The 16,488-nt window shown below is 36.0% G+C and overlaps 2 protein-coding genes across 4 annotated transcripts; one reads left to right on the forward strand and one right to left on the reverse strand.

Moving 5' to 3' along the window:
- Positions 1-5,482: 5,482 nt before the first annotated feature.
- On the reverse strand, positions 5,483-7,265 carry LOC121735345 (protein aveugle). Its single transcript, XM_042126140.1, has 3 exons — positions 7,161-7,265; positions 6,779-6,892; positions 5,483-5,741 (listed from the first exon to the last, which is right to left on the reverse strand). Exons 1-3 carry the CDS (start codon positions 7,197-7,199, stop codon positions 5,559-5,561), a joined length of 336 nt encoding a protein of 111 aa, XP_041982074.1. The 5' UTR covers positions 7,200-7,265; the 3' UTR covers positions 5,483-5,558.
- A 471-nt stretch (positions 7,266-7,736) lies between these two features.
- On the forward strand, positions 7,737-11,637 carry LOC121735262 (protein phosphatase inhibitor 2-like). Of its 3 annotated transcripts, none has more exons than XM_042126029.1 (3): positions 7,737-8,264; positions 10,511-10,642; positions 11,494-11,637. In XM_042126029.1, exons 1-2 carry the CDS (start codon positions 7,866-7,868, stop codon positions 10,592-10,594), a joined length of 483 nt encoding a protein of 160 aa, XP_041981963.1. In that variant the 5' UTR covers positions 7,737-7,865; the 3' UTR covers positions 10,595-10,642; positions 11,494-11,637. The 3 variants fall into 3 exon arrangements, with proteins under 3 accessions (XP_041981963.1, XP_041981961.1, XP_041981962.1); XM_042126027.1 differs by having other exon boundaries at positions 10,511-10,638; XM_042126028.1 differs by having other exon boundaries at positions 10,511-10,632; positions 11,488-11,637.
- Positions 11,638-16,488: the final 4,851 nt, after the last annotated feature.

Here is a 16,488-nt window from a genome sequence, read left to right on the forward strand (position 1 = left end):
TTGGGCCCTCTTGGGCCTAACGTACAGTCTACTTAGAATCAATCTTTTTCGCATGTTAAGTAGATGCAAAAAATTATGACTGTTAATTTATTACTGTCATCGAGCACACACATCATGTTGTATGCCTAGGTAGGAATAAAAGATACATAATATTATTTCAAGTTTTGTATTTAACTTACCTTTTACATTTTGTACATTACCCAAAATTTTAAATAGTCTGCAGACCAGCAGACTAAAGGCTTTCAGCTGAAAAACTTTTTTTAGTTCTTTTGTTATTTATTAGCCAACAGCTATTTTACTTTTTTTTACTTTTCTAGCCAACTTAGTCCTTAGTAATGCAGTTTAACACCTAAATCGGTACTCATTTCTTCCTCATAATTAGTTTGTGCGCTAATCACTTGAACCCTACGACTAGTAGGTACTGGCTTATAGCCTATTAGTACTTACTAGCTTTGTTAAAAAAATGTATGATAAAAGCATAATTTCAAAATAATATTAGCCCGATGCACTCCTTCACCATATAAACTATAACTGTGCAAAATTTCATTCACCTACGTTTCTCCATTTTTCGTCAAAAGGGATACAAAGTTTTTGGCTCACGTATTAATATATAGATAAGATTTAGTACTAGCCGAAGCGACATACTATGTAAAGTTTTTTTCAGTTTACAGTCGTATGAGACAAATAGAGGTATTATACCAAATAGGATAGAATTCAAGAAGAGAGCGTATTCCTTCTTTAAAGGCCTACAACCACGACCTACAACGCACCTACAACTCTTATGATGTTGCGAGTGTCCATGGGCGGCGGTAGTTGATTTCCATCAGGTCAGCCGTTTGCTCGTTTACCGCTTAATTATATATTATAATAACAAAAAATTAAAACCGACTTTCAAGGTAAAAACAATAATAATATGAACTAAAAGGTATTAAATAACTCTTACTCTATAATAGTGCCTTTTTCAGAATTCGTCTAAATCTCAACTATTTCTGTACATACTACAGTCTTCATTATTTGAAGTCGGTACCAGCTAATTTCATCGTGAGTTCAGTCAATGTCAGAATATCTGAAGCTTTTGGGACTGGTACCGACTTCAAAGTAATGAAGACTACTATGTACAGAAATAGTTGAGATTTAGACGAATTCTGAAAAAGGCACTATTATAGAGTAAGAGTTATTTAATATCTTTTAGTTCATATTATTATTATTTTTACCTTAGAAGTCGGTTTTAATTTTTTGTTAAAAATAATAATTTCACTCTTTTTAGTTATCTACAAGATAAGGCTTTATGCGTAAATAACCAATACGAATGTTAACTATTCACATTATGTTACTGTAAGCGAAATTGTGGTAAATGCTTGCAGTTATCTAAGCGATGCTGCAATTTAAAAACTTTTATCTTTAAAGTTCAGGAGTTCTGTTCAGTGCCTTTGGACCAAGAGACACCTTCGTATGAACTTTCTCTTATTCGTAACATATGTTTAAGTTACTAGAAACAACATTTTAACCACTATGAGTCTTTTGATAAATTTACCTTGAATGCTTCAGAAAAAATTGAAATCACTATATGTTTCCATACAAATTTCAAGGAGTCCCCTCGATTCCTCCAGGATCCCATCATCAGATCACCACTTTTGTGAACATGGTACCAAATTCGAGTTAAACCCTATACAACCCAAAAAGAATTTTGAAAATCGGATCACAAACGGCTGAGTTATCGTTGAACATACAAAAAAAAAAGATACAGCCGAACGTATAACCTCCTCCTTTTTTGGAGTCGGTAAAAAAGATGCCTATTGTCATTTCTTCTCAAGTTTTTGGTATATTATGATTTATGGCTGATAGAGTGAAGCTGAGAGAGAATGCAAGAAGAAAATGAGTCTTCAGGTTTATACAAACACTATTAAAACGTCTGTCACTATGCGAAGATAGCGTCCAGTTGCTTTAAAATGAGCTAAAAACAATAAACAAAGGAGGGCCGTTAAAATGGCTATTTCGGAGCGTCTACTGTTCGCCATCTAGACGCGCCGTGTGTGGTACAAGTTAACACGATATTCGATAATATACCTACAGGCGAATTAAACATGTTGAGACAACTTTAGTATGTTCCTCGGCAGCTCTGGATTTATGAATAGGCCGTATAGTCCATGACCTAGGGGCGGCAGCGTCCGAGGGGGGGCGGCAGATTTTGTATATCGCGCGGCGGAAATAAAATGGCTAGGTTTCATAAAAATATAAATCCGGCACTATTCCTCGAGCTCCCTGAGATCATATCATATCAAAGGGTTTGTGGTTGGTTACCGCTGCCGATCCTATAGTGACAGGAGTTACAGTTATAATAATAATATCTATGACACTCTGGAAGATTGACATAGCGACAACTCCCCGCGGTCGCTCAAGAATTGCGGCAGCGGTGAATCTGGCACAACAATGAGATCGATGCATGCCACAGCTCTGATATTACGAAACCCGCCTTAATTGATTACACTAAATATTTTGTTCAACATTTTTATTGCTGCCGCAGTGCTCAATTTGTTTTATGCCGCAAACGAGTAACCAGAAAAGAGAGCTCAATACTCAAGAACTCAATACCAATCAATGATACGCTCTCAGCTCTTTAATTATATTAGTTTGACAGCACTTAAGTAAAGATCTGACTAGACTTAACTAAGTATTTATTTTATAGAATTTATTGTTAAATACCAACCTTAGCTAGGTTGGTATTTTATAATACCACTTAACAATTGAGTGCCGAGTTTAGTTTATTAATAAACGGAAGATCGTGATTAGGTTCCTTAATAGGTAGGTACGTTAGTGTAGCGTTCACAGTTCACACGTATTAAGGAACCTAATCACGATCTTTCAATTCAAATAACATCCTAATAATGATCTTGAGCATGATCTTAGCAGTAAAAAAGGTTTATCAATAACTACGGGTGTTACTGCCGCCCACGGACGAATATTAGTTACTTAGGTAAATATAATTAATAATTAATGAATATTTTAACAAAAGACAGTACAAAGAAATAAAACGTGGGAGAGCCATGCTTCGGCACGAATGGGCCGGCTCGACCGGAGAAATACCACGTTCTCACAGAAAACCGGCGTGAAACAGCTTGCGCTGTGTTTCGCCGAGTGAGTGAGTTTACCGGAGGCCCGATCCCGTATTCCCTTCCCTACCCTCCCCTATTCCCTTCCCTGCCCTACCCTCCCCTATTACCCTATTCCCTCTTAAAAGGCCGGCAACGCACCTGCAGCTCTTCTGATGCTCACAGCATGTGTCCATGGGCGACGGAAGTTGCTTTCCATCAGGTCACCCGTTTGCTCGTTTGCCCCCTTATTTAATAAAAAAAGGGTTTTAAAGTTTTACTGTAAGTAAGAAGACGTATCTAATAAGTTGTAAAGACTACGAGAGAAGCCTTACGCTAAAGAATATTAACTTTCACACAATATTTTTAGTTGACCTGACACAGATTTGACTACTATGTCTTTTAAGTATCTAACTAGGTACTATAGTTACTGCTTACTGCATATAATCTATACTAATATTATGAATGCGAAAGTTTATCTGTCTGTCTATCAATCTGTCCGTCTGTTACCTTCTGCTCAACCGATTTTGATGAAATTTGGTATGGAGATACTTTGAGTCCTTTAAGGTACGTAAGATAATTAATCTTTATCCGGAAAAATTTATGGTTCCCGCACGAAAAGCTAATTTTTTTCGCAATGTAGTTACCTACTTGCCTATTATCTACTTAGTAAATAATTTAGTCCATACTAATAACTAATAAGTACCTATGTATAATAAATAACTAACTTAATTTATCTTAGTGTGTCTGTGACAGTCTGTGTATTTTAACCGCTGAACCGAATAAGATGAATTTTGGTATAAGCAATTTAATATAGGTACTTACATCGTTGGGAAGGATTAGTGCAGTGGTCCCCAACCTTTTTTTCATGCGGGCCACAAACATGTTTTGGTCTTGGTGTCGCGGGCCGCAACAAAAATTAATTAGGGTTAAAAAATAACATTCTTCAAAAGTAACGATATAAAAGTGGAAAAAATTTAACGACTATTACGTAGACTTTACGTTATCTTGCCAGTGGGCGTAAATTTCAAAGTTGTTTAAGAGCCCATATGACCCTAACTTGACTACATACTTTAACCTAGATCTCAAAATCTGTAAGGTCTAGAAAACTGATTTTTTGACACAGGTAACTTCAGTTCATAAAGATTAAATGCTCAAGACGAAAACACGATTACTCAAAAAATGCTCGATAGTTTCTTTTTTACAAAAAACCTTGTTTTAGACACATATTTGCTTGGATCTTCGAAGTTTGCTGTCTTTTCTTTAATATTTTTTAATATCTAAAAAGGTATTGATAAAACCTAAATTTCATGATCACGTGTGAAGAGAGAAGGACGATGTTTGGTTTTTAGAGTCAGGTGAGCTCTTAACATCACGCGGGCCACAAACAAAGTCCCGGCGGGTCGCGGGTTGGGGATAGCAGGACTAGTGGCCAGGGACAGTTCTTATCCCGAAAAATTTACGGTCCCCGCGTGATAAATGAATTCTAAAATCAAAGCGCTAAAATTAACTTGACATTTTCGTCAATACTTTCCTCGAAACAAGGGGCACCTAGTTAATTCCTGCAGTGAACCAACAATAAGTTTGACAATCCTCCGTCCGATCCGATATTATACAACAGTCCTGTATTTGGAATCAAATTTAAAAGTACAATTATTATTATAAAAGAATGCACTTAAAAATGCTATTCTTAAAATTAAGGTCTTTACAAAAAAAATATTGAAGAATTTTAATGTTGATAAAGGCAAGGTTGTGTACTGTACCGCCATCTCTTGGCAGTGTTCAGAATTTAAGCTTTGTTTAAAAATAATTTCGTATTTTTTTGGGTTCCGTACCCAAAGGGTAAAAACGGGACTTCGTTGTCTGTCCGTCTGTAATCATAAATCATCATTATAAATAAATAAATAATCGTTTATTTCAGGCAATAGACCCATAAAATAACATAATTTAAAATAACATAATAGAACTAAAAGAAATAAATAAAATAAAAGTTAAAAATTATAAAATTAAAATACATCTAAAATGTTAAAATCTAAAATTTTTGGTTACTGCTACAATGCACCGAAAGCCAGCAGGCTGGGTTCGAGTTTTCCGGGCACCTGGCACACACAGAAAGCATCTCATTGTTTGAAGAACGGATGCGAGACCAGAAAGCTAACACGCGACCCCTGATAATTGCGAAATAGTCCGAGATTCCGGCGTCGGCGAACATGCCCGAAGCACTACAGTACTTTGGCAGTCTCATCAGGGTATTAATTATGTTATGAATGCTAACATGAATAATAACTAATAATCTGTGTAGCCAGCGGCTGAATAAGAGGGAACAAAATCATATTATGTACTAATTACTAAATAAACCAACATTCAAAAAATACACTTTATTATATACAAATACATAAAAATACTATTTCATAGGCATAATATTAATATAGTTTTACTCATAAACCTTTACATTACCATCACATTTCATCACAAATCATAGTTAAAATAGTAGTGCCGCCTCTCCAAATCTCTTATTTCTACGATGTCAGTCTTGAGTCTCAGTTTTAGGATCTCCCTCCATATTGCTTCCCTGTGATCTTTGTTGGTGATGCCCATGCGGAGCAGGGTATTGTCGTTGATACGAACCAGCGCTCTGCCAGTAATGTCATGCTGAAAATAGTTTATTATTTATGTACTATCAGAGAAGTTGATTTTTAGGCAGATGACAGACCTACAACATTTGGTTGGTTTATATCAAAAGTCATGATCTGACAGCTGACAGCGTTGACATAATACGACCAAGCTATGTAGGTCCGCCTGTGAATCAATTCCTTCAATCTATATAACTCAAAGGTGACTTTTTTTTTTTTTTTAATGTAATAAGGGGGCAAACGAGCAAACGGGTCACCTGATGGAAAGCAACTTCCGTCGCCCATGGACACTCGCAGCATCAGAAGAGCTGCAAGTGCGTTGCCGGCCTTTTAAGAGGGAATAGGGAGGGTAGGGAAGGGAAGGGAATAGGGGAGGGTAGGGAAGGGAATAGGGTAGGGGATTGGGCCTCCGGTAAACTCACTCACTCGGCGAAACACAGCGCAAGCGCTGTTTCACGCCGGTTTTCTGTGAGAACGAGGTATTTCTCCGGTCGAGCCGGCCCATTCGTGCCGAAGCATGGCTCTCCCACGTAAACGTAAAAACCCCTTAGGTCGGGTGGTCTTCACCTGACTGACATGATGATCTTTCAACACACAACCCCAACCACTGGACAGATTGGGCTGAAATTTTGCATGCAGGTAGATATTATGACGTAGGCATCCGCTAAGAAAGGATTTTGATAAATTACAACCCCAAGGGGTTAAAATAGGGGATGAAAGTTTATATATAATAATACTTCTTAACGCGAGCAAAGCCGCATTATGTTTTTCCTCCTGGAACAGTTTGGTTGAATATGTAAAATAAATAACACAATATTTATTTTATCAGTAAAAAAGCTACAGCTAGTAAAATTTTAACAAAAATTATAGATGTAATAACTGAGATATATTTGACAAGCAAAAAATAACTAGGCACTGGATTTCTTAGGAAAATATGGCAGCACACTTAATTTATTATGTGTGCATAGGTGTCTGAGTAATTGAATATTGTTTGATTAGCTGACGGGGCTTGGCTTGTAACATTGGTATACTATGTTAAATTTATTTGTAAAATACCTCATGAAATCTCTCCCAGTACAAACTGTAGTAATCACTACAGTGGCGACGTAACCACTTTTGGACATCTGCTTCTGTCCATAGATACACTGCCTTAGGTCGGGTGGTCTTCACCTGGAAATTACATGCAACAGTGTTACACCACTTACAAAGATAGCACAAGAACAACAAACATATTTCATAATTAAAGCTTGAGTAATGTACTCAAACTTTCTTAAACTTATAAATTAAAGATTTATAAGTTATCTAGTGCTTAAAGTAAGTTTTTAAGCATAAACAAGCGAGATAAGGAAAGTTGCAGATGAGTTCTATCGTTGCTAACAAAGAGAATGTCATATACTACGTAACAGTTGCTAAGTGCTAACTGAATGTGTCTTACTACCTTCGTTTTGTTGGAATTTAAATTTGTATCCTCCACCATTTCGAATTACATTCATTTACTTCATGTTATAACAAAATCCATAAAAAAATTGTTTACCTACTTTAAGCGTATTGAGTTTCCTTCTTCTTCTTTTTTTTATGGCGACTAGCATAAAACTATTGCCAGATGATTGCCAATGTCGAGTGTTGGAGAGGTTGGGAAACTTAAGAGTTAAGACGCGGTAAATTCTTCTGTAAGCAAACTGTTCACAATCGTGTGGACGGTAAAGCAGCCTGCCATGAATGGGCCTCTTTGTGCAGTGGAGTGTGGACACTGGACACTGTCCACTACTCTGTATTTAGTTTACAGCCCGGCCGCACCTGCGTCTATCTTCTGAAGCTTCATGCTATGACTACGAGACGGTACTATTGGACGATACACGCAGATCATCCAAAAGTATCGTTTTTAACGCGAAGCACTACGCAGTTGCGGCCGCGGCATTAGCACTAGTTAGTTAAAAAAAAAAGCGTTTTTAATCTGTACCACCTTGATTGTCAAAATACAAATGTCAATGTCAATTTATAGGTGTCAAAAAATTATGTCGGCTCTCATCGGAGAAATAAAAATATAAAATAATTTGTCACCAAAATCAATTTGAAACTCGGTCGTAAGTTCAAAAACACTAAGTACACTGCTCGTATTGAAATGCTACATTAAGTGCTTGAAATGGCCCAGAATTTGCAAAAGAAACCCGCCAAGGGTATCCTAAAAACTTCGCGTAGTGTCGACAGTCAAGATAATGCTATGGCCTCCTCGAGTAAAAGGGCAAAAGAGCAGAGGTTTGACGAGATAAACATCATGGAGACGTTTCATCCGCCGGACAAGGATTACGGGCATATGAAGGTGGATGAACCGAAGACTCCGTACTCGGAGGCTGTGGACGGAGACTTGGAGCCAACTGACGAGCTAGACGCCAACATCTTGGCTGCGAAGCTGGCTGCCAGCATGAACAAGCCGCCCAAGTGTCTGGAGTCTTCCGAGAGCGATGAGGATGAGACAGAAGAGGAGCGCCAACGGAGATTGGAGTTCAAAAAGAAGAGAAAAATTCACTATAATGAATTCCAGGTATACCTACTTGTAGAATTTTTATTATATGGGCTGGAAAAATTATTTGAAATAGAAAAACTATTGATTATATTATGTGTAGCCAGATGTATATTAGCTAGGTTACGAAGTAGATAAGTTTTATTAAGAGGTGTCCACACCACCATTTTTCCATACAAACATTGTCCCTTGTTTCCTCCCTGGATAATGCCGGTAGAGTTATGATTTTTTTCCTGAATATCAATGGCCACTATTAGCATCCCTATGTTTTCTTTTTTTTTATAATTTTATTATTAAAAAAGATAAGAATGTCCAAAAACCCAAAAAAAATGGCCAGATTTTCCTCTGTGTTCAAACACCCAGAAAACAAAACTGGCTAAAATATACAAAAAAAAAAAAACAGGAATACAGCTCAAATCGGTTTCTTTAAATCAGTTAAGTTTTGGAGAAGGATTCAGCGGACAACGAATCGAAGATTTTCTGTTCTTTTATTAGTACTTTTGTCGTGTTGTCTCTATCGCGCGACCGCAATACATTTTCATTTTCAATTCATCTATTTTCAATTTCTCTCGCCCTTGGTGTATCCTCTTAAAATAATTAGGGAAAAAATGAGTTATTGTCCGTATGTTACAAAATGTTACTTGTTTGATTCTTCCACTCACGTGACACATCTTCAATTATAACAGCATGTCTCCAATGTCTTGTCAATTTTGAATGTGGTAGGCTAAATCTGAAAATGTAAGAGATATTGAAAATTCTAAAAGGAGGTGTAAGCTGGACTTTGATAAAAGTACAGATAACTTTTTTGTAACTACATCACCATAGCCAGTTGTGTGTAAAGAGTAAATAAAATTTTGCCTATGAATACCCATTTCAAACAGTTAGCAGCTGTATTGTTTTTAATGTTGAGATTATAAAGCAATGATTGATCTATTGCTGTAGTTGTATTAAAGCAAAGCTAGAAAAAATTACATTTTCTTTGTCAGGGCTGGTTTTAGCACTACCAGCGCCCTGGGCGAGATTTCTTCGGCGCCCAGGGTGCTGATAGTACTGAAAAATTTGGCGCCCCTTTGGCTTGCCTTCAGCGCCTTTTTCCATACGGCGCCCTGGGCTGTCCCCCCCCTAATGCCGACACTGTTCTTTGTATTTTCTTTACTTACTGAACAGGTACCGTATTTAGTGTGTTAAAAATATGTTATATCTTATCAATTATAGATAAACCTATTTGTGGCACTAAATCTACAAACTTATTGGAAATAGATAAAGATCAATGAATTTGTATTATTTGAGCTTAACATTAATTTAAGTAATGCTGATATACAAATAGATAAAGCTAAAAATTTGTCCTGTTTACAATAAGTTTATAATATTAAAGGTGTACAATTTGTGTTGTTGATGAGATAAATTCAGGAATTATGTTTACTATATAATAATACTGTGTATACAAAACAACATTTCAGTCAAAATTAATCATTGTCTTCTCTTCCAAAGTCAATAAGTAATACTTAAACTCAAAAACACACAAATTTGTGTTTTAAAATCTGCAATACAAAACATTTAGGTGTCACAAAACACCCTGTTAGCATTATGTTCCAGCCTTGGGGAAGACACTATCGTTATATCTAATAGGCACTTGACTTGAGAATGACCTTCTTAATTATCACCAAGCTGACATATTTTAAAAATATTCTCCAGCTGACCTAGTTTTTCTGTTAAAGCTATGGCACATTGTTCTGTTGCGTTCGATCAGCACTGCAGCGGCGCGGCGCTACTTTGGCGTTTAAAGGTCACAGCACACATATCAACTCGTAAAGGGATCGGCACCGTATCGCCTCGAGCCGTTCAATATTGTTCGTATGAAACTCCCTACTGCAACGCACACTAAGCGGAACCATAACGTAATAGCCTCGCCTCGGAAGGGGACAGCGATCGGCGAACCGTAAGCGAGGCTTCGCCTAGCCGTAGCCGAGTTGACGTACAGGCGCTACTGATAAGTACGCTTTGGTTATGTGCATACCTACGTTAGGTTGACGCCTGATTGACGGCGAAGCGAAAGGCGATACGGCGACGATCCCTTTCCGAGTAAATATGTGTGCTGTGACCTTAACGTTGCGTTGTCGACTTTGCCGCTATGCACTGGATACGAATATGATAAATTAATTAATAATTCTAATTACCTAAATTCCAATTTTTCTGTTTGTGCAATGCTGAAAAATAAGAAGGTTTTATTGTACAACATATATTTTATTGGAATTTCATATTTCCAGGCACTACAACTGGCGAGACAATTGATGGCACAAGAAGAAGAAGAAGATGAAGAGGAGGAGAAAGGGGGCACTTCGGCCACCTGACTGCCCTCTGCGGTACACAAAATTACGCTTAGTTGATAATTTAGGTGAGTATATATGTTACGCTCAAAGACCGAAATCGCTCAGTGAACGAAAAAATAGCTCACAACGCGTTGTGGTTACAGTGAAACAGCCACGACGCGAAATTCGCGTCGTGGCTGTCTGTCTGTCTGGCGCAACGTGTTGTTGTTTGTTGTTTTTTTTTATTTTAATATAAAGACGTAATCTGATTTCAATAAGTAAATAATAAAAATATAGTTTTATTTTAATTTACTTATATAGTTTAAATATAATACTCACTACTAGTTGATGTAATAATATCTGTACTTACTAATAATAGTAATCTGTACTTACTAATAATAGTAATAATATTAGTAAGTACAGATTAATATGGAACTATGGATATTTTATAATTTATAATTAATAATAATCATAAACACGTTATGCGGTGAGTGACAGAACAAACTACAGCTTTATACAGTACTAGACGTTCCACGGGGCTTCGCCCGCGTACGGCGTTTAGCCCGCATACGGCGTAAATTTGATATTTCACAGACAAATAATTAGTCCACAAAAATAGCCTATGATCCTTTACGTGGTCTATTTTTTATCTGTGCCAAATAACATAAAAATTGCTCCAGTAGTTAGTGAGATAAGCACTTTCAAGTAATTTCCCCCGTTTTTTTCACATTTTCCTCTATTTCTTAGCTCCTATTAGTCTTAGCGTGATAAAATATAACCTATAGCCTTCCTCAATAAATGGGCTATCTACCATTGAAATAATTTTTCAAATCGGACCAGTAGTTCCTGAGATTATCGCGTTCAAACAAACAAACTCTTCCGCTTTATAATATTAGTAGAGATTCTAGAAATATATTAAATACAATATTTCTCTTTTTCAGGGCATGGGTTGTGCTCCAACGGACAATATGTTAGAACAAGTTGTTCATTGTAATTGTAGCGCGATGTTCCCGGAATTGCCTGTTAGGGTAATTGCTTATACGTTCAAAAATAGAAATATTGCGCTTTGAAACTGTGATGCATATTATGTCTAGTGGTTCTGTTCTAAATCATGTTTGTGGCTGTACTTTACCCTACCTTACTTGCTCGCGTTCGGGTAACGTTACACCGAATTATGCTGAAGCGTTTTTAAGATAGCGATTAAAGATTGAACTCGATATTTTTTTAAATTCTATCTTAAAATAAAAAGAAAAGTTTATTTGACAGTTTTTCGAAGCGTAATATTACTAATGCATAGTTTTATAAAGGTGTACAGAAATTATGCTTATTCTCATTCAATATTATTTACACAAATTTTATAACTATATCAGAAATATTTTTACTCATTAACAATCCTAATAATATGTAGTTCCTTTTAATTGCCATATCAAATTCCTTGGCCATAATTACAGGAAAAAATTCACAAATATATGTTAAAGAGAAATAGTTTAACAAAATTATTATTAATAGACTATTCGTCAAGCCACACCGAAACGAGACTGCACTCTTTGAATAGCTTTTCAAAATGGAATACACGTCGAATTTCAAGCTGTACAGAGATGCGTACCGCAGCGCCGGTTTTATTAATATATTACATTATAACGTGAATTTAGATAAAGTTCAGTTTTAATACAGTTGCAGCGCTGCGACGCGTTTTTATGTGTGCTGACCGTTATAATAGATGTTAGATTATAGACAAAGCTTTTTATTGAAACTAGCATAAAATCCATGGTGCTCAAACCATGCATAACCGAGCTTTACAGCTGAAAGCTTACATGTTAGTATTTAAATTTGAAATATAAGTAAGTTTAATTTTGGGCATGGTCAAAAAATAATTTAATGTAGATATAATCTGTAACTGCCGCACTCAAGATGAAAATGAATTAAACTTTAATTTCACGAAGAGTTTAACACTTAGGTTGGGTTGTACCAGAGGCGTAGTTAAAGTTATGGTTATAGTTAAGGCTAAATTTAACTTTGACCTTAACTTTGACCGGAGAATTTGACAGATGACAGCTGGTCCAACAAGGTTATATATGAACGTGGGCGGGGGCGCTGCAGGTAAAGGAGAACTGTCAAAAATGGCGTTTTGTATGATGACACCGTTAGTTCCTTTTTTCGCCACGTGCATTTAAAACCTTGTCGAGCTTTATGGTTATGGTTAAATATGGAGTCTTGATGGCGTCCATTTTTAACTTTAATCAAAGATTTGACATTTTGCATTGTAGTTAAATTTAAAGTTATAGTTAAAGTTAGTTGGTGCAACCCAACCTTAATGTATGGGACTTATGTCAAAATTTTCATTTAATTACAGTTATGTAATTAATGTTCGTCTTTGATTGCGACAGTATTAAGAGAGTGCCGCTTATGTATCTCAATGGTAGGTGCATTTAATACCGTGGGAGTATTTGACTTGCATTAGTCAGAGCTGATAGCTGTTATATACGACCTTGTTCACAAGTTAAAACAATGGGGGCTACCGCGTGTGAATTTTTCGCTAGAGGCGCTAGTGTGGTGCGAGGTCCAAAAACGTCTATTTTGTACTAGTTTTAGCGGTCTTCGTGCCATAAATCTTATATCTTTAAACGAGCAATTCTTGTATGCTATATGTATGTATGTATATATATAATTGGAATCTCGGAATCGGCTACAACGATTTTCATGAAATTTAGTATATAGGGAGTTTCGGGGGCGATAAATCGATCTAGCTAGGAATCATTTTTAGAAAATGTGTTTTTATTCGTGTTTTATCGATAATCGATAAATTGAAAAATATGACTCTTCCTGACATCTATTGGCGAACAATAATACTATTTTGTGAGCAACTAATTGCTTTAACGACACAACAACAGCTAAAGCTATTTCAGCAGATGGCGTTGTTAAGTAACACGAAGTCAATGAGTGTTTGCTATACCGAGAAAAGCGATCTCCTTCGTAAAATTATCCCAAAAGGTATTATTTTGTGATCAATGTAAATGCTTTTAGAGCGAAATTAAGAAAATAAATAATAATCGTATTAAAAAATTCGGTTATTGAAAAAAATAGCAAAAATAAATTGGATTCTAGATTATTATAATTATAAAGTCGACTTTAATAGCTATACTTCGAACCTTAGTCGACAGTTGCGCCATTTAGTGAGTAAAAAAAACGGTAGGCCCCATTGCTACAGACGATTGCTGTGTCTTATAACTACATATTTTATTAATGTTTATGTACCATTGAGGAAGTTGATTCCTATGCAATTGACAGACCAACGTTATTTGGTCGAATATGTCAATTCAATGTTAATTGTGATCTGTCAGCTGGGTTTGATGTAACGCAACCAAACTACTTAGGTCCCCGATTTGCATAGGAATCAACTTCTCTGTTAGTACCTATATAGATACCATGTATTATTTCGTTAAAATAATGTAGTTGTAATGCTTAGGGGGTAGAAGAAAGATTGAATTGAAAATTATTGTGCTATTTATAATGGAAAGTGTTCTAGTTAATCCTCGAAAAAATATTTTTAAAGCTTGTCAACTCGAGTGCCAAATTATTTTAGTAGCTACATAGTTTTTGACATTTACTTTTTCCCAAGCTTTTGCAGTAAAATAAAATGTGTATAATGTGATTAGAACGTTACGTCTGAAAGTGAGGTCGCACCTGTGGGTTGCACCTGTGGGTCGCACCGGTAAGGCGACGCAACGCATTACGCAACACAATGGAGCAATGTGGCTTCACCCTTATTTAATACATTTTTAATAAAAACAACTATCAGCTCTTTTATAAAACAACTTGTTTTAACATATTAATATTGCTGAATATTGACGAATTTAATGTACACCCTATGTTTATGGAACAAAAATATATTTTCATAAATCATAAATTATACAACAAGTAAATTTTTCTAAACGCAATCAGGTTATATTATTTAAAGTTAAATTTAAACGTACCCGATCGAATTTCTGTAGACACAACCGCGTTGTTATGACGTCATTAATTCAGGTCTACAGATATTTTTACTGAGTTAGTCTCATTAAAAAATAGTGTGAATAACTAAGAAAAAATTAATTCAACAAGCCCCATAATTACGGTCACCGGTGACCACTGACCTCCATTATACAAGTACGCGTACTTGTATAATAGAGATCAGTGCCGGTGACCGAGACACAATAGAAATTCTATTATGTCTCGTTTTCCCACGATCGACAAGTTAAAATAAAGTATTGGTAAGGATTTCCCAACTCTTCTTACCTCAAAATATATGACCTCATTGTAAAACTATTTAGTCATTGAATAAAATTCGGCTGGACTTGTGATAGAGCTAGTAGGTTTAAGCAGCGAGCATAACAGTCAGTGCATCGGCACGATTTTGTTCAAAATTATGTTTAGCAGAAAACAACGCGCGATACTGCGACTAGTCAAACGTCTGTCAAGCAGCATAAGCTTTACATAGCTTTATTCAGTAAAGTGCTCCAAGGCTTTAAATAAACGTGGACGGGGCGCTGCTGGTAAAGGAGAACTGTCAAAAATGACGTTTTGGTATGATAAAAGCGTTAGTTCCTTTTCTCGCCACGTTCATTTAAAGCCTTGTCGAGCTGTACATAGCAAAGCTTGTATGACGGTAGCTAAGTAGCATAATTAGTATGTGCCCTGTCTACTGTTTGTTCTGTCCGTTGGTTAATATTATTTACAAGAGTATTTTTGTATACCTTTGCAATGATTATATTATTATTATCGGTCAATAATTTTAGATTATAGCATGCAAAAAAATTAGCAATAAAATATGTATTTTATAGTAGAATATCTTTATTTAGTGTTCAAAAGGCATGTTAGACCACTTTGGTCTGCCATAAAATATGTAACTCGTATTATGTAAATAAAATTTTTCAGTCAATTTTATGATTGTACGGTTGTTCGGCGTTATATGTACCTTATGTGTCAAGTATTAGTGTTGAATCTGGCAAGAAATATTGAAAATCAGTAGTTTAATTCATTTATCACGAGAATTTTCAGAGAACGAGTTTTGACCGAATGTAAATTAAGATCTTTATTGTTAAGGTGCGTCCAAATTAATGTCGTGGTTATGACTAAACTTGTCATTAGTCGTAAGTCGTGAGTAACCTGTGGTCGTGACATAAAGTTATGTTTTCTATGTACCACCGAGGAAATTGATTCCTAGGCAGTTGACGGACCAACGTCATTTGGTCGGCTTATGTCAATTCAATGTTAGCTGGTGGTTAGCTGTGATCGGTCTGGGTTTGACTTAACGCGACCAAATTACAAATTACTTAGGTCCGCCATCTCCCTAGGAATCAACTTCTCTGATAGTACAAGTTGGTGTAAGTACTGTAGATAACTTACACAAACTTGGAAAATGACATGGTCACATTTACGTTTATCAATCTGAACGCCCCTTTAGCGTTCGAATTGTTTATTCAAACAATTTACATCTCTCAATGCTTATTTTTGTTACAGAGTTTATGTAATCGTTTTTTTTTTTATTTGTGAGTATAATGTTAATACAATGAGTACTGAATACCGAGGGACATTATGAAAGAAAAAACTCTTATTGAATTAAGTTTCGTAAACATATTTATTTGTTCTAAATAAAACATTATAAGTTATCTGTATTTAGAGCTCCTCACTGTGCGGCTTTCGCCAAAATCATAGTTTAGTGATTAGTCTCTTTTATTTTACTTATAATGAACAGGGCTTGTACCATGAAACTGTTTTGAGACTCAAACAATTGGACGAGAATGCCGCCTCCTACTCTAACAAACGTGAAATGACGTCGTTAGAGCAGGCCGCAGCATTCTAGTCCGATTGTTTGAGTCTCAAAACGGTTTCGTGGTAGGCCTACTGATTTGAGGATTATAAGGGTTATTTTGCAACGCCACGGGACTTACAAGATC

The sequence above is a fragment of the Aricia agestis genome, chromosome 17 (genome assembly GCF_905147365.1).
Source record: "Aricia agestis chromosome 17, ilAriAges1.1, whole genome shotgun sequence".
Lineage (NCBI taxonomy): Eukaryota > Metazoa > Arthropoda > Insecta > Lepidoptera > Lycaenidae > Aricia > Aricia agestis.